We start from the raw sequence: 26,427 nt of genomic DNA, 5'->3' as shown, positions 1-26,427 counted from the left end.
ATCTAGATCTACTTAGTAATATCAACAGAAATCTAGAGTACATTTGATATAAGATAAGGTTGATTGCAACAAGTTCAAGGGATTTGTCCTTTTTTCGTGTGAGACTTAGTCCTTTATTGTTATTAGTATTAATAAACAGTGACTCAGAGTTTTGGATAGAAGTAAAAAGAAAACAGTGACAGCAGAGAGTTTTGACTCAAAACCTGCAGGATTCTGCATTTGATTGTCTTGTTTCAAGTTTGGCATGAGGTTTAAAGTTGGATACACTTTGGACAGGACATGTATTGGCATAAATCATATTAGGCCAAAAAAAGGGGACAAAAAAGAGTATCTTGTACATTCATTAATTGAGCTGAAACACTTCAGGATTCATGGGACAGCAGGTTATTGCTTGGCTGGTATATTAGCAGGACAATTCACAATCAAAATTAACAGGAGCTTAAATTATGTATAAGCTGGTCACTTATACTGCCTTATCTATCCAAATAACAACGTGTTTATTAATAAAGAGAAATCACAGTATAACAGAACACAACACGACGGAATAACACATTGGATAGAATCTGAGGTTTTGTGGGATTATCTTCTGGAGAAAGCCATCAAAACATCTTACAAAAGCCATATTCCTAATTTCTGGGGAACAAGACATGAAGGGAAGAAGGTTTCTGGGCTGTTACTAAATGTTGAATTCTGAAAAGTATTGTGTCTTCTTAAACAAAGATGCTCCCCACATTTAGCCATGATATAGCCCATACAGAAGTAACTACAAGTTTGGGCACAGCAGTCTAACATTAGATGAGTGATTTGCATCTAATACCTCTCTTCAAGTAGACCATCAGTGCATCTCCCTCTGGAATCCTGACATGAAGCATGCAGCTGAGACTACCAACACTAGTGGCAGTGGGGTTCCCCAAAACACCTTGCACCTGAGACAGAAAACAGACATAAACAATGAATGGAAACTAATTGATTTCCTCTCCTAAACCACATTTTCCTTTTTCAGAAACCTGGAGGGAAGAGTTAGGGTATATGGTTTATAACTCCATGTGGCTTCAGGGAGGACGTTTTTTATTCTGTCAAACTGAGATCTTGACTCTTCAATGCCACAATACTGTATATAAAAGTAGGGCTTTTCAAACCCTGGGCTAGAGGAGTGGCTGAGAAATGCTGACTGTTTCAGGTGGCCTGATAAATGACCTGAGTGTTTCTAGTTTGGATTTTCCAAGTTAACTCTTCTTTTAAATTAACCTGATCTCCTGACTGCAGGAGCTCAACAAGTTTTAAGAACAAGATTGCTGTGTGAGATTTCAACTAAAAACTGAGGTACTCAGGTGTCACTTTTGGAAACACCTGGGTGTAGCTTCTTTACTAGCTTGCAGGAATCTATTACTGTCATAGTGAAGAGCAATGTCCAAGAGACCAGGTAACAGCCTGACTTTCTTCTGTGGTGTTGTCTACTTAAATGGAACTTGAAGTATTATGATACAGACATATATTTTTTAAAAATAGGATCATTTTTACCAGTCCAGAGGCAGTGCAGTTGAAATTGACTTCAGCAGCACTGTATAGTTCACAGAGAACTTCAGCTCCAGCAGGAGTTACAGTCACAAAACCACATGAGTCTTCCCTCTCACAGCCTGAAAATCAAGAAAGAAATTTGAGGTTTCCTAGCATTTCATGTTCAAAATTTCTGCTGCAAATTCCACCAATTACTGCCTTTTGCCTAGTTTTCATGTATCTATCAGACTGCAAGCACATGCATTTCATTAGTCAGGTGAACTTTAGTATTCAATTATTCTAGCAGAGGGTTAGGTTTTTAAATAAAATTAATGCAAAAGGTTGCTCACCACCTGATGATACAAACAGATGAGTTAGGTCTAACTGCCCACCCATATATTTAATTTCTGCTGGATAATTTTGCATAAGGCAGACAGGACTCTCATGAACCACTTTGCCAGCACGTCATATTTGCCTGATACCATAGCCCCGTGGAAAACAGGGTGTGATAAATATAGAAGTGATAGAAAGAAGGGAAACAAATTCTTCAGTTGTGCTGACTGCCTCTGCAGCAATCACCTGGCCAGTGTTAGGGAGCAAGCAGTCAGTCCTCTCCAGATTTAGGAGTGGTTGAAGATCCTTCTGCCCTTACATACTCACCACTAACTTGGTCCTACAGCCTTGTTTGCTGGAATAGGGGGTGAAAGTGTTTCTAAATGTCTTTAGTATAAAATCAACCAGCTGAGAGCCAAACATCATCAGAAACATAACTTAAGGTGTCTGACCTCATAGAGAAGCAGAGAGGGAAAGATTAAGCCTTACACTTCAGTGAGCACCCCGGCACTAACATTTTATAGTAGTGCTGCCATTTGACAGTGGATGTAACTCACAATGAAAATACAGGCTATGGACATTGAATCAAATTGCTTATCAAACTTGCATCTTTTCTTCTCCAAGTTCATTTCCACAGATCTCTCAGCTCAGTGTCTTCCCTGTCTTGTCTGGAGACCTTAGAAGGTCTTCAGTTTCACAGGAAGGTGCAAGAAACCTTACAGTATACAGCTAGGGCATGATCTGGTGTAGGAAAATAGTTCTAGTAACAATACAAGGCTTCACATATTCACTTCTTAGCATAACTGCTTCAATTAGACCACAGAACATATTACAAATCTACTGGCTTTGTCAGACTTCTGTGGTGTCTGCCCTACAAACAAGCCCCCTGTGTTATTACTGCCAGGGTGTTTTTATTTTGAAGATAACCCCTCTTCCTCTCTTCATAGTGAAAGCATTAGGAGACAGAAGGTGAGGCTGATTCAAAACAACCTGAAAGCATTGCCTTGTTTCCCATTGGTTTTAGATGACTTTGAACCAATATAAACCAGAAAACATGATATATCCAGATGTAAAATAGTATATCATAGAATCGTAGAATGGATTGGAAGGGACCTTTAGAGATCATCTAGTCCAGCTCCCCTGCAGAAGCAGGTCCACCTAGATCAGGTCACACAGGAACACGTCCAGGAGGGTCTTGAAGATCTCCAAGGAAAGCCTATACTCTATAAGGCTCAGCAGAGGAATATCTCTGCACTCCTTATAACATCCTTCTGACATAAGCAAGGATGATTATTTCCATTTCATATTCCAATCAAGTAATTTGGGAAAAGGTGAAAGCTTGGTTTTCACACATCCCAAACACCTAATCCTTCTTTTGTCTGAACACCTAAAAAGTCTAATGAATGTTTCCTGGTCTAAATCTCAGCTCTCACCAGTATTGCAAATTATACCAACTGGCCTTAAAGTCAAATGACTTGCCTGAAGTGGTATGTAGAGCCAGAAGTCTTATTTCAGAAAGAAAGACCAAAATTTTCCCATAATCAAGGTCATCAAAAGTTGTAAATATCTTGCAATGAATTGGTGCTGAACAGTAAAACTTATTTATCTAGGAACTTAACTATAAGCTCGTCGTATAAAAAGATCACTATTTTTCACAATAGTTAGTGTTGTCTCTACAGATTTTATTGAGAGTTTTCCTCACCTGAAATGCACTGAAAAGCTGGACTTTGCAGGTCTCCCCCAAATGACAGAGACTGGAGAATTTGAGCTTCTTCTGAACCATAAATCACTCTGGAGGCAGAAACTCTCTCAAATTTTCTGAGCACTGTTTAAAAGAACCAAAAAACCCCATACCAGTCAGGTATTATTATCAGTTACTATGCTGCAGAGAGATGATGACTTTAGGTAGAAACAAAAATGGAAGAATTCTGTAAGGAAATAGTTTTTCTCATTAAATGACATACCATAGCCCCACAGATAATGCAGGAGACAGATGGACTGAGGATATGATTTCTGTTTTCCAAAAGAAGTGTCACAAGATCTTTTGAAAAACAGTTAACTAGGAGTGAGCTGGGAGTTTATATTTAAGAGAAGTGAGGCTTCTCTTCCAGCGGCAAATTGGCCATTTCCCATTACTTGTTCATGGCACTGAACCAACTATTGTGTCAATGACGGAACCAACTTTCTGCAAAACAGCCACTGCAACAAGAGGAGTTCTAACAGAACTTGGTTAGAAAGGAAATCTGGGAGCCTTATCACTTGTTTATAGGAGCACAACCACCTGATCTCCACTGACTTCAGGCTCAGGGATCTATTCAAGTCAGTATGTCCTATATGCTCCTTTTTCACTCTGTTCAACCGCTAACTCCAGACTGTCACTTTACTTACCAAGCCTTTAATCTACTCTGGACACACTGCACCTGGGTGTATAAGGAGGTCTGACAAGCAGCACTGTTCACAAACTGGGAAAATGCTGCTCATGGGGTCTGGAGATGCAAAATCCAAAGTCACTAAATGGGATGAGGAATCCAATTTAAGCTCCGGAAGGTCTATGGCCTGGCTGTGATCATAGTCTGGTGAAGGGACGCACCACTACTCTGCTCAGGTTGCTACTACCTGTATTACAAAGGGGTTTTAGTACAGTGTGTCCACATCTTTCAGCAAGCACAGCTTATTAAGGGGAAGGGAAGGCTGTAGTCACTTGCCATCACCCCTGTTAAGACCAGACTTCTCTATAGATGCCCCAAATAAAAGCAAACCTCTGGCTCATTGCAGCCAATGCCTGGCCTAGACCTAAAAGAGCTAAAGAGCAGGAGCCCTGGTCTGATCTCAGCTTGTGAGAATGGGAGATGGGAGAACTGGAGGCTCAGCCCCTCTCACCCCTGTGCACGTGGGCACAGAGGTCCAGTGAGAGGATCTCAGGCCTCTGTCCCTGAAACATCTGGACAAACCACAAAATAAAAGTGAAGGATAAGTTCTAAAAACAATAATTTGTACTGTTACAGCAGAACAGTCAGGGCTAAATCAGAAGCAAATGTCCACTGTTGTCAGGGCTGAGTCAGCAGGTGCTTTTGATAAAACCATAATTTCTGCTCAGAAAAAAAACCCCATGAGAATGAGCCAAACACTTGAAGCCAAAAAAATTCCTGCTCTCAGGCTTGGCTGGGGAGAGGGCTGAACGATAGTGTAAACAGAGGTGGAAGTTTTTTCCTTCCTAGAAATACAGGACACCAAAATATAATCACTTGCTTAGTTCTGCACTAAACTGAATCCCTTCTACATCTGCAACTTGCAGTGGTGTCTGCTTAAAAACGTTGCTCACACATTTTCATAAAACTGAAAAGAAGCAGTGACTTTGTGTTGCTTGCAATTGTTTGCTGCCCTCATCTCTAAAGCAAAATTCAAAATAAACATTGATTTTTTAAATGTTCTTCTATTCTTCTGACCTAATTCTTCCCCCTAATTCTGGCTTCATCCCATCCCTCAATTTTCTCTCCAAAATTATGGGAGAAAATTAGAGAGAAGATAGAAAGTGCAATGAAACTCCAAACTGAAAACATTACAAGACTAATAGAAGAGCTGCCTTTTTTAATTCTTGAATTTTGTTGTTTAATATAAAGTACAAAAATTACATTTATAAAGCTACTTTGACAACTCAATAAAAAATTACAATGAGGAATATTCTACCAGCTCCTTTCATAAACTTGTTGGATCACACTGACCTCTTCTCAATATATAACCTCTCACAAGCTTAGTGCATGGCAGGAATTCTGCATCTCACATATAGCTCTAGGTCCTACCCCTCTTGTTGAAATAAATTTTAAGCATGGCTTAAAATATAACCAGAAAGAGAATAGTAAGAATGAGCATGAGCTGCTACAGCTTATTACTGTGCATTCATATAATGGAATACTTTTTCCATCTGAAGACTCCAAACCAAAGAGCTGGGTTATTTCTTGGCCCTGCCCAAGCATCAGTCTCCTGTCAAAGCAAGATCAGTCTTCAGACCTTGCTGTCTTGTTGTATGCTGAATTCAATTAAGGGAAATAGAAAGGACAGGGGAAAAAGTTAAAGCAGAGATAATCAGTTTCACTTCATATAACACTTTCTGGAAATGCAGCATGATCTTTAAAAGAAAAAATAGTTATTATAACCTGTAAATGATTAAAATCCACAAACAGGTTTCTCAGGTGTTTGTTAGTTTTTTTAAACCCTGAATTATCAACACTTATAAATATTTACTTGTACTGAAATCACCTAGTATGATCCATTAAAATAAACACAGATATATCTACAACTGCTCTAACCTAGGCAGAGCTAGAAACTCTCATGCAGGAAGGCCCAAGTTAAGCAAAAGACAAGCTGTTGTGAATCCTCTGCACAAAGAAACTACCTAGCTACCCTGTGATAGAGAGCAACAGAGGCTAGCAGCTCGAGTTCATTAGTTTTTTAGAGTGCTCAGAGAAAAAGTAGCTACTTGAACTGAATATAGTTTTGCAGATTCTTCCTAACTAAAGACTTTCATTTCACGTTCGTTACACTGGTCACTCTTGTCATAAGACATTGTCTAATTCAGAGCATACCATGACATCAGTTTTCAAACTGAATATTCCATTAAATTTGATACCAATCAGATGATCAGTAATAACAAACTTCTGGAAAACTATTTTTGTGCAAGGCAAAAGCTTTGAGGATGAGAACTGTCATTAGACCTTTCTGCAGGCAGTTTGGAGACTGTTTGATGGATGCCTTTTTTGCTTTTTCAAGTTATTCATCCTTGAGATTTGGCATTTCACAACTGTGTTCAAGCAGAACTAAGTTCTCCCAGTTTGCAAATTGTTCAAGCCAGATACTCTACAGCAGGAGCACAGAGGGTGACTAAGAAATCATTGCCAAACACAGTCTATTTTACATGAACACATTGCTGAGTGATAACAAAAGGAAGAAATCCATAATTCTGCTTCTTTCTCATTAGCCCTGTCACTATTCTTTTGGGTTTCCAAGCAGAAAGCAGAAGATCAATATTAATGAAAAGCTGTTAGCCATCTGAGAGTACAAGGAACTTGCTTCTCTCTTTTTGCTGACTGGAAATAATTTCCCTTATGTAGTCAAGAAATGCAAACATAAGTGAATTCCCATAAGCTGTGGAGTGATGAGTCTCTTTATGAGAAAGTTTCACTTATGTGTGATCAAATATCCAAAATATTATTCTGACACTTACCCAGGCACTGCTGGTCTGTAAGGGGATTGTCTGTTTCCATCCAATCCAGTGCTGCTCCAAAATTATCAACACAGAGGGATTTCTTAGTGACAGGGTCTTGCTGGGAAGGTCTGTACTGGCCATCTTCATCACACTGCAGGCCCTGCTCATTGCTTTGACAGTATGTGATACCTGGTACAAGTAAACAAGGGAAGGGAAAGGGAAAGGAAAGGGAAGGGGAAGGGGAAGGGGAAGGGGAAGGGGAAGGGGAAGGGGAAGGGGAAGGGGAAGGGGAAGGGGAAGGGGAAGGGGAAGGGGAAGGGAAGGGAAGGGAAGGGAAGGGAAGGGAAGGGAAGGGAAGGGAAGGGAAGGGAAGGGAAGGGAAGGGAAGGGAAGGGAAGGGAAGGGAAGGGAAGGGAAGGGAGAAAAAAAAAAGAAAATAAGTTCTTGGATAATGCTGTCACTGGGTTTCAATTAATAGTTCTGGTTGGATCATTGACCTCTGGGCTGGATGTCAAACAAGAGGTCCAACACCCCTGCTCCAATCCCCCTGCTCCAGCAGGACCACCTAGAGCTTGCTGTCCAGGACCATGTCCAGATGGCTTTGGAATACCTCCAAGGATGGAGACTCCACAATCTCCCTGGGCAACCTGTGCCAGTGCTTTCTTACATTCACAGTAAAAAAGTCTCTCCTGATGTTCAGAGGAAGCCCCCTGAGTTTTGGTTTACACCCATTTACTCTGGTCTTCTCAATGCAGTAGCACAATGAAACCATAACAAAAGTGCTCTAGGTACAACAGAGCCTTCACTAAAAACTAATCTATAATTTTCACTGTGTTTCATGCTGTGAAACATGATACTCATATTCCAAACATTTTTAGAGTTCTCTACATTGGATCAAACCTTCTTTTATGCAAACTACTGTAAAGCAAAGTAATACAGAGGAGGAATTGCTTTTCATACAAGTTTTTTCTGTGCCAGCTACTATCAATCTGTGAAATGTTATGAACAACAGCACAAGAGCCATCACGCTGATTAACTCAACAAACTATTCAGACTATGTAAGGAGACAGTGGGGAATGAAAGAAGCAAGTTAGATGTGTACAACACAGCCTTTTGGAAAAGGCTGTCACTAAGGCTCAGTACACAGGTAAGGTGAAAATCAGGCAGGGAGCAGGTTTAGTTGTGGTAAAGAAACCTGCAATGGTAGTAAAGAAAATCTAAGGAGCAAAATTAATGACAGGACTCCAATTCTGACACAGAGAACACAGAGGAATGACAACTTTATCACAGAAACACAGAACTTCAGGCAAAAGCTGACTGATGTCAGTGCATTACAATAAACTTTTTTTATTGCATCTAAGAGAACAGATATGTTGAAACAGAAAAACACAGACCCCCTACTCACCAATACTGACAAGAAACCCATTCTTACTATTCACTTTTATTTTTATCCATGACCTAATTGTCCAGACAAAACTGAATTAGAACTTAAAAAGTGATCTTCATTACAGAACTGGGTGCAAAAATAAGTCATTTAAAGTGAATATACCAACTTCAGTGAAAAAAACGACAGTTCCTTTGTGAGTATTCCTATTTGCAAGGGAAACAGCTGCACAAAGACAAGACTGCTTTAGTGCTCATGAAAGTGATAATAAATGAACTGCACAAGGTGATTCTCACTGATACTGAACAGCCAGATACCATTCCTGAGGACAATGATCACGTCTTAAGGAACCGCAACATCCTGGATGAGACTGACCACTCCTTTCTCATGGATTTTTGGTCAAAACATCAGACAGTTTGTTCTATCTTTGTAAAATGTCTTTGAATGTATGCAGAAGGGATTACATCCATCCAAAAAATCCCAGAGGGAGGATCTTTTATTTTTTTTTTAAACTTACAGATGAAAAAAAAAAATTATGTTACTTTTCTGAGGTCAGAATGTAAAGGATAAGGGAAAAAAAGAGTTCAACTTACAGTGATCAGCACTGCTTGCCCCAGAGGCTTTGGTAGTTTTGCCCAAAGGACATTTGATACAAGAGGAACGTCCTGTCTGATACTGATAGTAGCCAAGAGGACAGGGAATGCATTCCTCTTTCTGGAAATGACTGCCCGGAGGACAAACGACTGCAAAGAGAATGATCATCTTATCACTCTTTTGGAATCCAATCCATTCAGGCATTTGCACACTTATGTGGGGAGACATATAAATATATAGATATATTAAAAGCTAGTAAACTTGCCATAGGCTTCAAGTTCTCAATATATCATTTTCTAAGTGAGGTAACACAGGTAAACACTTCTTAGCCATTCATCACACTTACCAATGACTGAAATATAGTCTGTGATCTTTTTTCTTAGGTCACCCTAAAAATGTTCTTGAATTAGAGCACATCAAATTGTTTGATTGGAAATGCCAAGTCCAGATTTCCATTTGTCAAATCCATTTGTAACAAGATAATGCATTTTATGGATAAGTTATGAAATAAACAAAGGAATAAAAGTTACAAACAAAGTAACTTCTAGCACTACAGATAGAAACAGGAGGGCTCCTAGGAGAAGAAACTCCAAAAACACCATACAGAGACCTGTCATATGGTAACACTTACATTCAGAATTGTGGTTATGAAATTTTTGGTAAGCTCTTCCAAACTAAACAGTAACGGCTGGATTAAAAGTCACTAGTCATGTGCATGACAACCCAAACACAAACCAAAAAGATATTCTTGATCTGTATATATATCATTTTCAGAACAATCAGGACTGATATTTCCAACTGACCTGTTGCAAATTACAAAGAAAACTCTTTGTCTTCTGGGAGGTCATGAAATACCATCTTTCCCTCCAGATCATTCAAATGAGGTATACAGCAGAAAAGTCACAGATACATTTGCAGGACAATACCTTTACTTGTTATTTCACAGCTGCTTTCCAAATGTAGATTTCCTTCAAAACACTATCAAATGTATATTTTGGGATTTTGACAAGGTGCAAAACTTCATTTCTGTTCTTGCCCTACATCTTAACAGCAGTTTAAGCTTGTAGGGAGAGTAACAGTAATGAAAAATTGGCCATCCCCACTACAACCAGTCTGATGAATTATTGTTCTGGCCAACACACCAGAATGTAAATTATTTTAACTTACAGAAGTACCTAACTTATAATAGACTAAAAAGATAGCCAGTATAAAAATAATCATATCTTCCTCCATCTGCTCTAAATGTTCCAACAGGAAGATCTAGGGTGAGACAACTGTAAGACTGAAATTTTCCTCCCAAGTACGTATCAAGACAATTACTCTAGGTATAACACATACATAAAATCAATTACAGAACAAAAAAAATCCTGGATCAGACAGAATTCTCCTCTCTCAAGTACATTATTTAATACACAAGAGAATCTGAGACATTTTAAAGACATTTTCCAACAGATGCAAAAAGGATCATACTCATTGCAAATGAGCAACAGTAGAAATCAAAATGAAATGAGTAATCCATGCCTAAATTGAAGAGAAAATGCAAAGGTTGAGGAAGAATAATTAAGTAATTAAAGTTTAAAAAGGAACACATTAAGCTTTTCAAAACATTCCCCTTGTTCATGTAGTTTTTGTCACGATGTGAAAGTAACATCTGTGCTTCCTATTACATTTTAGGCAAGTAAAATTGCCTTTTGTCTCACACATCAGATTAAAAAAAAAGAACAGCAAAAAATGTTTGTGCAGACACACGTCTTCTAGACTCTAGAACTCTTAGAGGCACATATCATTCCAGCTATAGGTTACATTCCACACAAGGACACAGAAGTTAAGTTTGATTCTGGAAGTCAGAAAAACCATTGTATTATACTGCTTTCAAGCTTTGACACATTTTAAAAATATAAACTAGGGAACAGCTTTGAGCAACGATCTCAGACCTATGTGTTAGCACTGTGCCCAAACTTTATATCCATAAAGTATGAAAAAATAAACTAAAATACAAAAATAAACCACAAATTCAATCCCTTGTCCCTGCACATGAAATTTGTAACACTTCTAATTAGATTTGAGTTCCTGTATACCAAGAGAACAACAAGATGGGTAGCAAATTCCAGGTTACAGACTCACTGGCATAACTGTGCATTGATACCACTCCCCACTGTATCCTCCTTTTACTAAAGACCAGCTCTCACTCCACTAAGAGTGTTTAAAAGTTGTCACAAATGATCATTACTCAATGCTTGCACTGCTCTTTCCTCTTTCCAAGGGTACTAGAAAACTTTGGGGTGTCAGATTCTTGGTCTAGATTATCAGAAATGTGTTCTTGAGCTATCAGCTCAGCTATAATATAGCACTTCATTTGATTTGGGTTATGCTCTGCCAAAAGCAACTCTGTTACAATTGCCAAGCATTCTAAATAATAAATGAAACCAGCATAAAAATGTATAGTAAACCAAAGATAACTCACAAACAGGCTTCAGGTTTTCTGCTGAAATAAATGAAGGGTTGAGTTCATAAAAATATCTTCTGGACTGATTCATTTTGACTCACACCTTAGCAGAGACAGTATCTTATGTACCCTTAAAGTTCAGCTAAAATAAAACTGTTAACTCACACTCTTAAGAAATTATACTGACAAATATCTATAGAGTAAACTAACTCAATGTAAAACTCACAGAATCACAGAATGGCAGGGGTTGGAAGGGACCTTTAGAGATTATCTAGTCCAGCACCCATGCAGAAGAAGGTCAACCTAGATGAAGTCACATAGGAACATGTGGGTCCAGGTGGGTCTTGAAGACCTCCAGAGAAGGACACTCCACAACTTCCCTGGGCAGGGTACAGTAAAGAAGTTCTGCCTTAAGTTAAAGTGGAACTTCTTGTGTTCCAGCTTTTGTGCATCACCCATGTCCTATCACTGGACACTACAGAAAACAGTGTTGCTCCATCTCCTTGACATACACCTTTTAAATACTTGTAAGTATTAATGAGGTCTCCCCTAAGTCTCTTCAAACTGAACAGTTCCAGGTCCTCCAGCCTTTGCTCATAAGAAGGAAGCTCCAATCCCTGGTCATCTTATTGCTGGCCCTGCACTGGACTCCCTCTTCCCTGTCCTTCTTGAGCTGGGGAGTCCAGAACTGGACACAGTACTAACACATAATAAATGTTACTCAGTTGCTGGCTGGGTTTAAACCATGACAGTGATGGACTCTACTTAATAAATAATGGTACCTTTAATCAGTACAAGAGTACCTTTCCTTAAGTAACTGAAAATTACTCCAGATTCTCAGTAGGAACTAATCTTTTTTTTTCTGCATAGTATATTTAAATAACCAAGTTGTGAAATGTTTCAGACTAAGGAGAGGAACTGAAACTGCAGTCAGTTACCATAAAGATCCAGGATGGAAACTGCAGAAGTTCAGAACTGATTCACCAGTTGATTACTTTGCAGCCGTTACCCAGGCATTAGGAAGCTCTCGTGACTTCAAGAGAACCATCACACCAAGCAGAGACCTAAGTTGTTTTAATGTATTTTGATTTGCCTTTAGGGTCTCTAACCTAAGGTGCATGATGTTGAAGTTTCCCCACCTGAAAATAGTCCCCATATTGAAAGATTTATGCAATGTCTGCTACTGTTGATCTTATACCGAGAAGTGGTACATCCTTTTTCTGTTTCCCCCCATCAAAAAGCTAGACATAGTGAATACATCTCAAACTGATGTAAGCTAGATACAATGTCATTGAGGCTAATGGGGACACCAAGAACCACCAGGGATGTGCTGTAGCTGGGTTGATGTTGATAGAAACAAGAGCGGGCTGTTAAAGGGAGGGCTCTTTGGCAGAAGACTGCCAGGCACAGACACAGGGATTCATCAAAAAGGTAGGTTTGGCAGCCCTAAGCTGGAGGTTGGCAGAAAGGCAGCCCCTTCAAGGGAAGCAGAATAAATAGAAGATGAAAAGAGATCAGAAGTGCATTCAGGTCAAGGGGCTGGCCATCACCGAGAAAGCTTCCATCTGACTGGACTTGGCCCAAGAATTCACAGTCTCAGGGCTCCTGCCGTTTCTGCATCTAGGTTTCTATTTTGGGTAATATATCATTGTCTGTAGCACTGACTACATTACATTGTGAAATCTTCTTATTAAGGATCACACACATTACAGAAAGACTTTGTAATACTAAACACATCTAAAATGTATTTTTAAAAATGTTTGCAGAATGTTCTGTAATATCAGTGTCAGTGTCATGATGCCTATTTCCAAATCATTGCTTCAATGGAAAGACTGAAGAGTAAGCAAGGCACTTGCCATCTCAACTCAGATTTATCATTCACATCGGTGCTTCACACCTTTCACTTATTAACCATAAGCACAAGTTCACTGATTATTTCCTAACTTTAGCTGTCAACATTGAAGTAGAGAAAGCCAAACTGAGACATACCACATCCTTGTGAATTTGGGACTGCTTGCCCAGGAAGTGAAATTCTTCGAAACCCATTTCTACATGCCAGCTGCACCCTCGGAGACAGATCGAACTCTTCATCCCGGGGAAAATCAATGAAAGCATCTGCTAAGAATTGCTTGGAGTCCAATTCAAGCAGAAATTCACCATCCTTAATCTGTTTTATAAATGCTCCAATGAGACTTTCTCCAACAATTGCATTTTCTAAAGGGTGGAAAAATACAACAAAAGAGTATGAAAGTGATTTCTACCATGGGAACCACATATAGATAGCCACACAGAGACTCATGAACTTTATGTTAAAAATAAAAGCAGATACAGAAATACAGGCATGTTAGCAAACAACAGATGAGAATGAAATTGTAAAGTATCTATCAGATTAAACTCCTAATCACAATATATGTAGAGGGTGCTAAAGAAAGAGGAAAAAGCAAACCAAATAAGAAATGATATACTCAAAAATTAAAACATCAGCGAGTAACACTTGATTTTTGAGTTAAAAAAGTTCAGCAGATGAAAACCAGGATTAACCGATACTCAGATTTAATTATTCCTGCTTTTGTCAGTAAGGTATCATTTGCTTCTCCTTCATCATTTTCTTGGTTTGCTTTTGAAGGCCAGCATCTTTAACAACATAATAATCACCTTCTGTCACACCATTGATATTCAACATATCCACCTACGCCACAGTCACGCTCTTCACTATCTCCAAAACTGGTGTTTAAAGCTGGAAAACAGTGACTATTTTTCCTACTCTCTATATTCTTAGATGCCCAGTTTCCCTTTCAATGGGCAGCCCAGAAATCCAGCAAATAGATGTCATGCACCCTATGTACTTTGAGCTTTGTGACTACAGGAATGACCTCAGACACAACTTTCACAAGGAGGATCTTACATACTTAAAGACAATGTGAGGAATGTTACAGTTCACATGCTGTACAAAGACTATTATCTTATGACTATTGTGTCTAAGGCAAACAGCCAAGGGTACTGCTCCCTTCTCTCGTGGAGAATTTCCCATCTTTGCACTGTAGCCCACAGATGGCTTTTCAGTTGTGTGAGAAGAGAATTTCACCTTGCACTCTCAGTGCTCTGTTTCTGCTAGCTTTCAGCAACCTATCCTTCTGCTGCACTAACACATACTATAATCAGCACTTAGTTTTGCTCAATTCTAGGCCACAGTGATACTTAGTCTGTGAGGAAGTAATTGGAGATCACCACTTAACCAACAGCACTGCAAATCTTGCCAGAAATTGTCTCCTAATTCAAAGCAGGAATAAGCAGATTAGCCTTTTATTCAAGCAAATATCCTTCCAAATTGTCTAGCAACTAGATGTACCAAGACTAAAAATAACCTTGAATTGACAGCTGAAGGCAATTCACATGTAGAAAAGATGCAAACAATCAAACAAGTAGGAATCCACTTAGGTCTGTTGAATGTCCTTTAATCTAAAGTGTGTGAAAAGTATATTGAAAAGTTTGATGACAGTATCAGTAAATGTGACCCTCTTATGATCACACTATGTATCCATGCATATATAATATCCTTTACATTCACAGTATAGACATGTTTAACTGTAGTAAACATGTCCATGTATGGCAAGTAAACAGGAACACCCTGGAATGTCTCAACAGAAAACAATTCAGTGCCTGACGGACATGGCAGCCACACAGTTGCTAGTGATGCCTTGCTTCAATCCTTCCAGGACAGCTGTCCAACTTGGGGCCACACTTCCCTGTGGACATGGGACCTAGCTTCTGGTCCAAAGTGAGATACAAGGCAGATACAATAGCACTTCCCTTGTTTTGTTTCTGTTCTGCTGCACAGTTTTGGCAATACAAACTACTATGCATCTCACCATATTGTCAGATTTACTGGAAGTTCTTACTAAGCATTTCTCCAGGACCTGGTATACCTTTAGGGATTTAGACTTCTTGGGAGACAGTATATCTTTTCACATACAGAAATATCCTGCAAATTGATGCATCTTGTGTGATGCAATGGGAATAGATTTGAATCAAGGTTTATTTCTGTTGAATGAAGAACTAATTTCATCAGGAAAGGAATAATATCATTACCTAAAGTTTATATTAGTCAAGGGAGAGAGTGAGAGAAAACTGAAAGAAAAAAGTTAATATGTTATTTTTGAAATTTTCCTTAGGGAAAATACAGAGTCCAGAGACACAGCTTAAAATATCAATTGTATAGGGCAGGGATTGATTTTCCCCAGTCTCACTGGCATGGACTGTTTAGCTCATTTTTATATTCCATAGTATTTTTTTCCTGTTGAATAGAAAAAATTGCTACAGGCGTTTCTCAATACTTTAGAGCTGTGGCCTAAGCTACAAAGCCAAATGGCATAAGATCCTGCAGGAAGGGATTTGCATGGGCTCAGAACTGAGCGCATGAAAACATCTGTGAGAAAAAAAAGCAACGAGACATTCACGAGTGATTTAGATTTGAGGCTCTGCATTTGGAACATATGCATGCTGTGCTTCTGTTTAGCAACTTATTTCTCAACTACCTCACAGGGAGAAACAAAAAAAGCAAGGCTTCTCGTTTACCTGTAAAGAACAAAGCTATTGAAGTAGTGTAGATTTTCAAACCAGAGAGTTTTTGCTCACTTTGTGTAAATACATTGGAAAATATCTCAGAAAGAACTCAAAGTTGCCTTAGAAAGTAATGGAAATTGATGATAGAAAGAATATATAGTGAGCAGATTCTGCACTGCCTCCTCTGAAACCATGAAGTCATCCCCAGAAGAACACTTTTCGTATTACAGGTAAATTATAGTGTGGAGAGGGTAAAAAATGTAATGCGTTCAAAGGAGACACTTTCCAAAGTAAACCATAGAATCATAGAATGGTTTAGGTTGGAAGGGACCTTAAAGATCATCTAGTGCCCAACTACCTTTCCATGGGCAGGGACACCCTCCACTAGATCAGGTTGCTTAAAGCCTCACCCAAGCTGGATATTTTAAGAGATGGAGCAGCCACAACGTCTCTGGCCAATCTGCTTCAGTGCCTCACCATCCCCACGGTGAAGAACTTTCTAACATCTGATCTAAATCTGTGCTCTTTCAGTCTGAAGACATTATCCCTTGTCATATCACTACCTGGCCTTATAAAGTTCCTCTCCAACTTAAACTAAACACAATACATTGATTCACCTTCAGGAAACTGCTTGATTATTGATGCTTGCCTTATAATCTAGAGCAACTGAATGTGTGTAAACATAAGAGACTATAAAGTCAAGAGTAACATGAGCACTACAGCCACTTTCTGCATCCTGAGGGCATCTGAATTTGGTTATGATCAGGCTGTAGGACACGTGTCCAAGCCCCAAGGTTAGAGGGAAGGACACTATTCAGACAGTTATTTATATTTAGTGCTGGGAACATCAATGCAATGCAGTAAAACTAGAGAAAAGGTGGCACAGAGGGCATTTAAACATGGGGTTTGCCTTTTACATCTTTTATTTTAAAGAGAAACACTGACTGCTTTGAAAGAAATTCTTTACACCATGTCTACCTCGCTTCAAAACCACAGCAAAAATCTGCCAGTCATTGGTTTCTGCATAATTGCCCTAGGACATCTGGGGTAGGAGTCATTCTCTAGTGTCAAAGGTAATGTAAGAAATAGAAAAGAAGAAAAGAAAGGAAAAAACAAAGAAAAACCTTGGAAGAAATTAGGGGGTTTTTTGGCAATATTTGAATTGTGTTTCTCTGAGTCAAACTCAACAAAGAACACAATGTTTTCCACCAAGTATCTGCCCAATGGAAATTAACATCTGGGACAGTTCATCTCATGCCCAATAAAGTAAATTTCAATCTCAGTTAAGGAAGCTGGGAGAACCAGTCCTATCTGAAAGAAACAGTCAATTACAGCTCCTTTCCACTGTGCAGTCACAGTCTAAAGAGAAGCACGGCAACACCAAAAGCTCAAAAGTCTATTTCAGGGGGCATTTATAATATTTTGTTAGTGTTGCCTAAGAGCAGACACAGAGAAGTAAAACAACTAAAAGCAATGAAAATTTAATTCTCAGAAATATCAGAGGATATTACCAATATCATGTAAGTCAGGGAGAGAAGCTGCTGGGATGTTTTCCAGTTGAGTCCTCCATGTGATGTTCACTCCCAGGCGATCCTCGTTCAGGCATTCAACATAGACAGTGGAGTCATCACAGACAAAAACTGAGCTGGTAGTTCCAAATGCATTTACCTTGAATTCAAAATTAAATGAAACCATGGTTACTCAACCTAAGAACCTTTAGTTCTTGCCTTTCCCTATTCATTTGTACTGTACTATGTCTGAAGGCAATGTTTTTCAAACAGATTCTGAGAGATTTCATGGCATAGAATCATAGAATGGTAGGGTTGGAAGGGACCTTTAGAGATCATCTAGTCCAACCCCCCTGCAGAAGCAGGGTCACTTAGATCAGGTCACATAGGAACATGTGCAGGCAAGTCTTGAAGACTTCCAAGGAAGGAGACTTCACAACCCCTCAGGAAGACTGTGCCACTGCTCCTTCACTCTCACAGTGAAATAGTTTTATCTTATATTTAAGTGGAACTTTCTTCCACCTCTGTTAAACAGGCAAAGTTCTACTTTTTGTCTCAACATTTTTTTCATAGTAGAACACTCCCATGACCTCAAAAAAAACCCAAAAACCAAGAATGGCAAAGAAAAAATTCTCAAAATCAACAACAACAGAGATTAAGGAACTGCAGTTACCTGGAGGTGACATAAACCACGAGCCTTCAATTCATCTAAAATAAATATCTGGAATGTCTGTAGTAATCCAGAGTATTCAGAACTACAAGTCTTCTCAGAAGGCAGTAGTAGTTGAAAGTGTGTTTGAGCTTGGACTGTCTGAAATAACTGGAGTTCTAAAAATCAAGTAGAAAGGGCATTTAGCAGCCTCACTGGCACAGAAACAGACTTTTTGTGTTTGTTTTCTTTTTGCCCTTGGGTTATATTTCTCTCTGTCATTTTGTTATACTCCTTTTCATTACAATTATTATTGTTATAATATACTATATTTCATTTTAGTTACTAAACTGTTATTAACTCATGAGTTTTACTTTTTCAGATTCTCCTCCCTGTACTGCGAGGTTGGGAGGGGCAAGAGGATGGGTGCTTAGCTGCTGGCTGGGGTTAAACCATAACAGTTACTTTAAGGAAAGACAACATTGATTTGGCATTTTGATCTTGCATCAATATCATCTCCCCATTTCTTCCCCATCTTCCCCATCAATAGGATTTTCCCCAACAGCAGACTTCTTGGTGGTAAATTATAAGCACCAAGAGAAACGCTTGATAAATATGTGTGTTGTGCATTAGAGAAAAAGGCAGGTGTAATACAAAATGATATATTTTACACTGGAGCACTAACACATAGAAGGAAAGGGAACAATCTGAATCACTAAGGACAATTTTTTATAAGCCTTAGAAGACAGGAATTTCCAGAGAACTACATAAAAACTGACAGCAAGGCAATACTTAGAAAATAAACTGGAAGACAGGAATTGTTGAGCTGTCATCCTCTGCTTCTCTTAGACACAGTCTTGAAAAGACTTTTATGAAAAAAGGAATTAAATAGTTAAAGGAATTAATACTAATTCATCTGGGCTTTCAGTAACCTAGTTTGTCAAATTAACTGAGTATCAACTTTTAAGAGGATAAATTTGGTGGCAAAATGGCATTGCCATGGACATCTACAAGAGTCTTCAATTTTTTTTATAGCATATCAAATCACACAAATCAATGACAAATCCATGATCTCATCAGCCACCAAAGAAAAATCTATTTAGTTTTCAGCTAGAAAAAAATAAAATGTTCAGATTTCTTGTCTCCATTGGAGTTCTGCTGACCCCAGGCTTCACAGAGGGTTTGTTGTCACAGATTCAGCACAGTGGTCATGCAGTCATGTCACCTCCAAATGGAGCTGGTTCTTATTCCACCAGCCTGGAAAAGTGGCAGAGCTCTCTTTCACTCACCTCCTCTCCAGGTAATTTCTCCATTACCATGAAGCCTATTTAATTGCCTTCTGATGTGTTGGGAATTTTTTCTCTCTCCTTAAAACTCTGCTCTAATTCAAACACAAATTATGGGGGAGGTCCTTGGCTTGCATTAAACAGGAGCTGGTATCAAATTGCCACCCCTCTTGTCCTTACAGTTATTCAACTGCTGTCAGGAAAACGTGAAAGCTACTTCATAACATGCTACAAAAACCTAGCAAACGTGATTAGAGACAGACAAATGTCTCAGTCTGAAATTTAGAGTTTAAATTTACATTTGAAATAGAAGACCTGAGCTACAACTGGAAATGTGTCAATTCAGGGGTTTCCAGAATGGGTTTAACCTACTCTGGAGATGGAGAGTATCTCCAAACTTGGCATCAAAATCTTCCCTTCTCAAAGTTCAGCACTACTACAAATTGGCATTTTGATCAAAATGTGTGTCTATGTGACATAATTGAAAAGAACAACTTTAATATCCAGTTACATGAACTCTGAATAGACACCCAATTCTTCCAAGATTTAGAGTGTCGTTTTCTTCTTGAAAGAAAAATGGTTTGAAAAATATCCAACAAAAAAGAGTCAACAAAGACAACAATAATCCTAAAGAACAAACCGCTGCAAAAAGATGCAGAAGTAACAGTGACTTGATTATGCAAATAAACAGTCAAGTGGTGCCAAATTCAAACATCTGGCACTCATCTGTTCCTCCAGGACTAAGTGGTTCCATCAGAATCACTTCATGGTGCCAGCATCTTTTAACTAACAAAGGAAAATCTACATATAGATTGAGTAACTATTTATAGTTGTATTATTACAGAAAAGCAGGTCTGTTTCTGGCATAGGAGCCAGTCATGAGGTGAAGACGGCAGAAGACAGGCTCATCTACTCCACCTTAATTTAGCAACTCCCATATAAGTGTTATGTTCTATTATTATCATTCACACAGTAGCTTTGTGCTGAAAGTGGATTTTTGTATACTGCTCTATGCCCATCCCAGCCCCCAGCAGTTCAGACGTACTCTGGCAGGCATGGTGGAGTGGGGCAGCCGAGACCCATCGACGTTGCTGTGCATCACACTGAAATGATGTGCTGGAAGAAGCACTGTGGAAGCCCTGGCGACACACCAGCCAGCACTGTTGAAGGCTTGAAGCTTGCCCAGTAATGTTTTCACAAAATAGAGCTCCGTTGAGGATAGATGCAGCACCAAATGGCAGAGCACACTGTGGACCTTTAGGTATATGAGAAAGGAGATATATTAGTGGCATACTATGAACAATTTCCAGTAAAATTCTGCAAAACCCTCATATCAACAGGGAAAACCTAGGATAGCATCCTGTGCTGTCCCTGTCATCTCATCTGGTTTAATGTCAGCATGGTTCAGTTTACTAAAGCTGATGAAAAAACACCTATTGACTTTGATGAGCAATGCATTGTGTGCCTGGTTTCTAAGAAGAGATAAGTTTAAAGTAGTCATAGAATCATAGAATGTTAGGGGTTAGAAGGGACCTTTAGTGATCATCTAGTCCAACCCCCTTGCAGAAGCAGGGTCACCTAGATCAGGTCGCATAGGAACATGTCCAGGCGGGTCTTGAAGACCTCCAGGGAAGGAGACTCCACAACCCCTCTGGGCAGCCTGTGCCAGGGCTCCCTCACCTCAACAGTGAAATAATTTTTTCTTATATTCAAGTGGAACTTTTTGTGTTCCAGCCTCATCCCATTACCCCTTGTCCTGTTACTAGCTACTATAGAAAAGAGGGATGTCCCAACCTCCTGACACTGACCCTTTAGATATTTATAAATGTTAATAAGATCTCCCCTCAATCTCCTCTTCTCCAGACTAAACAGCCCCAGTTCCCGCAGCCTTTCCTCATATGAAAGATGTTCCAGTCCCCTGATCATCTTGGTGGCCCTGCGCTGGACTCTCTCCAGCACTTCCCTGTCCCTCTTGAGCTCAGGAGCCCAGAACTGGACACAGGACTCCTGATGAGGCCTCACCAGGGCAGAGTCATGAATGAATTTAAGCAGGAAATGGAGGTTTATAACTATGAGTAGAACAAATCTTTACAAAAGGTAACCAGTGGAAATAGACAGGGCCAAACAAATAAAAAAATCCAACAAAATATCAATTCCTTTTAGACTAAAGTTTGAGAACATTAAGATCAGGATGTTGTGACTATCGTACCTACAACTGCATCAGGATGATTCTGGTGGCCCAGCAAGACATTAGCAGTAGCATATAGCTCTGGAGTTGGAGTACAGTGTTCACCTTATCACCTCACTCTGCATCAATATAGTCATTTCATCCCTGCCAGCGTATCATAACAGATTATTATAGCAGGCTAACTGTAATAATTACTTTCGATGAATCAGTACCAAAAAATATAACTGCTTCACTCAATATTGGTCAAATCTCAATCTAATTACTGAATAGATCTAGTATTAGTTAAATACTTCTGAGTTCTAGACCTACAAAACCTAAGAAGAAAAATTGACTTCCTCACACAGAAATAAAGTAAAAGATATTCTCATGTTGTACAAATTGCTTGTTGCTCAGAGAATACATGGGTCATTTTTCAACTAGCAATTCTCATATCAGTCCTAGCTTCCCTAGTCACTGGAGTAAGGCAAACATTGCTGAGGTCCAGATGAGAGCAGCCTCTCTCTCCCCTTCTGATATAGATATGAAGATTTATTCCTTAATTTAGCAGCTACTTCAGCTAAAGCTTGAAACATTGAAGGATGAATCTGGGATCCAAGGTGCACAGTACACCTTTTTTTTCCCAGCCCTGAGCATCTCAATGTCAAAATAAAAGGCTTTCATATGTCTCTCTGAAATGCCAAATCCATTTTTTTCCCAGTTTCCTTTACTGAATCTTTTCTCCAGTAACTCTGTAAATGGGGCCACTACATTCCTTCTCTTCACTCGTTGACTTTGTATCCAGTCTCTTTTTCACTAAGGGTGGAAACCTGGCACCTTTACTTAACAAAATTTTAATAAAGCTCCCAAGATTTTAGGATCAAAAGACATCACTGTAAAAGAGATAATAATACTCATCTTGACTAATGTAAATGACATCCACCATTATATATAAATTATCTTTACATCTCAGTATACAAAGTATATAAAAATCAGGCTGTGGTCTCTTTATTCCTGTGGCACCTTTTTGTATCTAGAAAGTCAAATCCAGGTCTCAGTTGTACATTGCTACCATCTTTTACTGTTTGCTCCAATAATGGAGTGATAACTAGGGAAATAACCAGCACTCAAAACAGTGATGGATGGTTTCCTGGTGTGATTCACAGATTTCAGATAACATTCTGTAATTTGCTCATTTATCCCTCTATTATCATCTGATGATGTTATGAGATGTCTTCTTGTCAACTGTTATTATCAAGTTAGTGCCATTTTGTCATTTATCCATTTCAGTCACAAATACTCAGTCCTGTAGGAGTGAATCAGAATGCAGTTGAATACTGATACTTCTTTTACAACTGTTTCTAAAGATTTCTACAAGGAATTTGTCTCTAGTAACTTCTCTGGAAAGCTTTCTGTCCTCTACCTCTACTCAGAGCATGGAAAGTGGCATGAGGATGGGAGATGCATCTGAGGACTGCTAGGATACTTGGCATCATATCTCTGTTGCATGTTAACTAGAAAAAGTTGGATTCTACCTCTGATGGAAATGATTAAGCTAATGAAAACCTCATTGCATGCTCTGGGCACTGTGAAGTTAGTACTTACTGTTTACAGCTGTCTGTTCTAATGTTGGAAGAGAAGCTTATCATATTTTCCCACCACAACATCTTCTTTTGCTGATAGGCATGATCTCCAAGATAGTGAGATCATACTCCTTTCCCTTTTTCCTGAACAATTATTACTAGGCCCTAGGACTAGAGATATAAGGCTGGATAGACTGAGGGGAAAAATATTCTTTACACAATGGCCAAGTCCTTTAGCATTAAAAAGTTCCACTGCTACTTCAAAATATGGGAAAATCATTAAAGATTGTTTCAATGGTACTTGTAGAAAATAACAAATAGCTTTCACTAAAGCCAGGTTTCCACTATATTTCCAGTGCAATTCAGTCTCTCAGCTCAGTCTTTTGAAAAAAAAAGGTCATTAATCATTTAGTCACTATTTCCTCTAGGAAAAGTATAGTGTCACAAGATCCCAGGAAACATCAGATGTACATACAAAATAATCTTAGAGACATATCTTGGAGTATACCTACATCCTCCTTAGAACATATTCCATAAATTCTCTTGGAATTTAGGTGGCAGTTAAGAAAAAGAGCTTTCATGGAGAGAAGGAGACATTGAGGACTTAACATTTACTATTAGTTCCAACTGTTCTCTGGCCTACTAGAAATGATTCTATTTCTTCCTGTTCACCTTCAGAGTCTATGGGAACGTCAATGCATGCTGCTGAGTGCCAGGTGTCACATTGAGTTAACAAAATAGAATCATAGAATCATAGAATGGTTTTGCCTGGAAGAGGCCTCTAGGATCTTCGAGTCCAGCCTTTGTCCCAGCCCTATCAACCACTAGAACATTTCCCTAAGTGCAACATCCACTTGTCTCCTAAACCCCTCCAGGGACAGTGACTCCAGCACCTCCCTGGGCAGCCCGTTCCAATGCCTGACAACCCTTTCAGTAAAGAAATTCCTCCTCAGATCCAGCCTGAACCTCCCCTGGCACACATGAGGCCAAAAATAAATAGACACCACACAGCCACATGTCCCACAGAAATACTAGCCCATAACCTAAAAGCAGGATGTACTTGTTAAAATGATCACCTCTGTGTCACTGAAGAGCCAGAAATCTGTACTGTATTGGATCTGTATTTGGCTGTGCCACCTCAGCTGTAGTTAGGCATCTCCACACAACACCACAACACGAGGCAGATACAACCCTGGGGTTTCCTTGTGGCTTCTCATAAAATCCCATCCACATAGCTCTCTATTGGTACAAGAGAGTCCAAAGGAAATGATGTTGGTGGAGGTTTCCAAGTTAGCAGAGGAGACATCCTCTTAAAATGCCTTACAGCCAGTTGCTCTTTATATATCAGAATCACAATAGGAAACAGAAGTAATTTCTTCTTATATGGTCTCATTTTCCTACTTCTACCAACAGAACTCAATTAAAAAAATCCAAAAGAATAATGGAAGCAGTATGGAAATAATGCAGGCCAGGAGGCTGGGCTAGATAATCTCTAGAGGTCTAGATCTCCACATCTCCAGTTTCCACTCATCATTACACTTTGAAGCACAGATTCATAGAAAGTTTGGTTTCTTCACTTCAGTGATGAGAAGATGTATAAAGGCCACTGAAAATTAAATTTATCTAAATGTCTCCCATTTGGACATCTCACTGAAAACCATGAGTGAATGCCAGTGCTTTGCAGCTCTGGTCATTAAGGAAACACTCTGTGAATATGCAGTGTTTTGGCACATCCTTTTCACAGCTCTGGTCACAAGCCAAGGGTAGCAATGGCACACACATACATTTTTCAAATTTTGTTTTAGTCAGTTGAATGGCTTTTAATCCCAGGGCCAGCCCAGACTGGAACACAGTCAAGTTTGCAGCAAGCTGTCCACACTGACTTTTTGGTTAAGTTAAGCTGCTTTGATTTAACCAATTTTATAAATATAGACAAGTCAAAGATCCACCTTTCCCCCTGACAAAGCCCTTGAAGAAAACCACACATTATGCCCAGGTCTCAAATCTGCCTTGATACAAAGATAAGCATACTGGTTGAGTAAAAGTCTCTACAAAGATTTGAACAAAGAATACTGGAAAAAGTGAAGATCTGGGTCAAGTTCCAGACTTAGATTTGCTCAGAAGCAATGCCTCTCAAGCAGGAACTCACTTGCACATTCAGGCCTTCCTCCGCTTACTCGTGTCCCTGGTGCCTCTTCTCCATTGCCAAAGACACACCAGCAGCTCTTTTGATCTTGGCTGCACTGAACAGGTGAGAAAGTTCCATTGTCTCCTTCACACTGTGGGATGTATCCTCTGCCAGCCTCTCGTAAATCAGCTTTAGACTTCAGCATGTTACAGAAACTTGGACCTTTGAAGAGAGACATTCATTGCAAGATATAAAACAAAAACCAACCAACTGTCCTAAAGACTCTAACAGCAGTGCTTTCAGCACCAGTGATCATGAAACCACACAGAATAAAAAATTTGTTATAAAAATGAGGAGTTTTACTCTCACTAGAAAACACACATTTTTTTTTCTAAATATTAAAGTGCAAGTTACATGGAATCACAGAATCATAGAAGCATAGAATGGTAGGGGTTGGAAGGGACCTTTAGAGATCATCCAGTCCAATCCCCCTGCAGAAGCAGGTCCACCTAGATCAGGTCACACAGGAACACATCCAGGAGGGTCTCCAAGACCTCCAAGGAAGGAGATTCCACAACCCCTCTGGGCAGCCTGTGCCAGGGCTCCCTCATCTCACAATGAAATAGTTTTTCCTTAAAGATTTTTCTAAATCTTTTCCTAAAGATTAAAGTGCAAGTTACATGGGTTTACATCAATGAAATAGTTGAAAAACTACTGGTATTTATTTTGCATTTACATATTTTTGCCATAAATTCAATAACGTGTCATTTGGATGCTGATTTTCTTTAAAAAAAGTAATATTTTTAGTAACAATTTTTGATCAAGGTTATTTTAAATGTAATGATATGATCATGTATATTTTAAAACAAACAGTCTCAGTTTTATGCTTTTAAAATGAGAAAAAATCACTAGCTAAAGAACTGAAGAAACAACCATGGCAGAACTGTAGACTCTTGGGCTGTCTGTACTGCTCAGAAGAGCAGAGCCAATGCATGGGCTCTAATAGGGTATTTCAATCCCTACAAGCAGGAATTCCTCATTTTTTTGGATCAGCTATCTCCTATGAGATTTAAACAGTTCTCTATCTTT

The 26,427-nt window shown here is 39.2% G+C and overlaps 1 protein-coding gene across 1 annotated transcript in view; it reads right to left on the bottom strand.

Moving 5' to 3' along the window:
- TG (thyroglobulin) overlaps positions 1-26,427 on the bottom strand; it is a 166,665-nt gene that overhangs the window by 115,399 nt on the left and 24,839 nt on the right. The window contains exons 16-25 of the mRNA XM_061995899.1: positions 25,360-25,560; positions 20,509-20,718; positions 18,202-18,356; positions 17,532-17,688; positions 13,447-13,671; positions 9,011-9,160; positions 7,052-7,222; positions 3,533-3,655; positions 1,522-1,637; positions 818-926 (exon numbers count right to left, since the gene is read on the bottom strand). Of these exons, the coding sequence (XP_061851883.1) occupies positions 818-926; positions 1,522-1,637; positions 3,533-3,655; positions 7,052-7,222; positions 9,011-9,160; positions 13,447-13,671; positions 17,532-17,688; positions 18,202-18,356; positions 20,509-20,718; positions 25,360-25,560 (1,617 nt within the window). The remainder of the gene's footprint in view (positions 1-817; positions 927-1,521; positions 1,638-3,532; positions 3,656-7,051; positions 7,223-9,010; positions 9,161-13,446; positions 13,672-17,531; positions 17,689-18,201; positions 18,357-20,508; positions 20,719-25,359; positions 25,561-26,427) is intronic.

This window comes from Colius striatus, chromosome 4, assembly GCF_028858725.1.
Source record: "Colius striatus isolate bColStr4 chromosome 4, bColStr4.1.hap1, whole genome shotgun sequence".
Classification (NCBI taxonomy): domain Eukaryota; kingdom Metazoa; phylum Chordata; class Aves; order Coliiformes; family Coliidae; genus Colius; species Colius striatus.
This window is presented reverse-complemented; position numbering and strand designations above follow the sequence as displayed.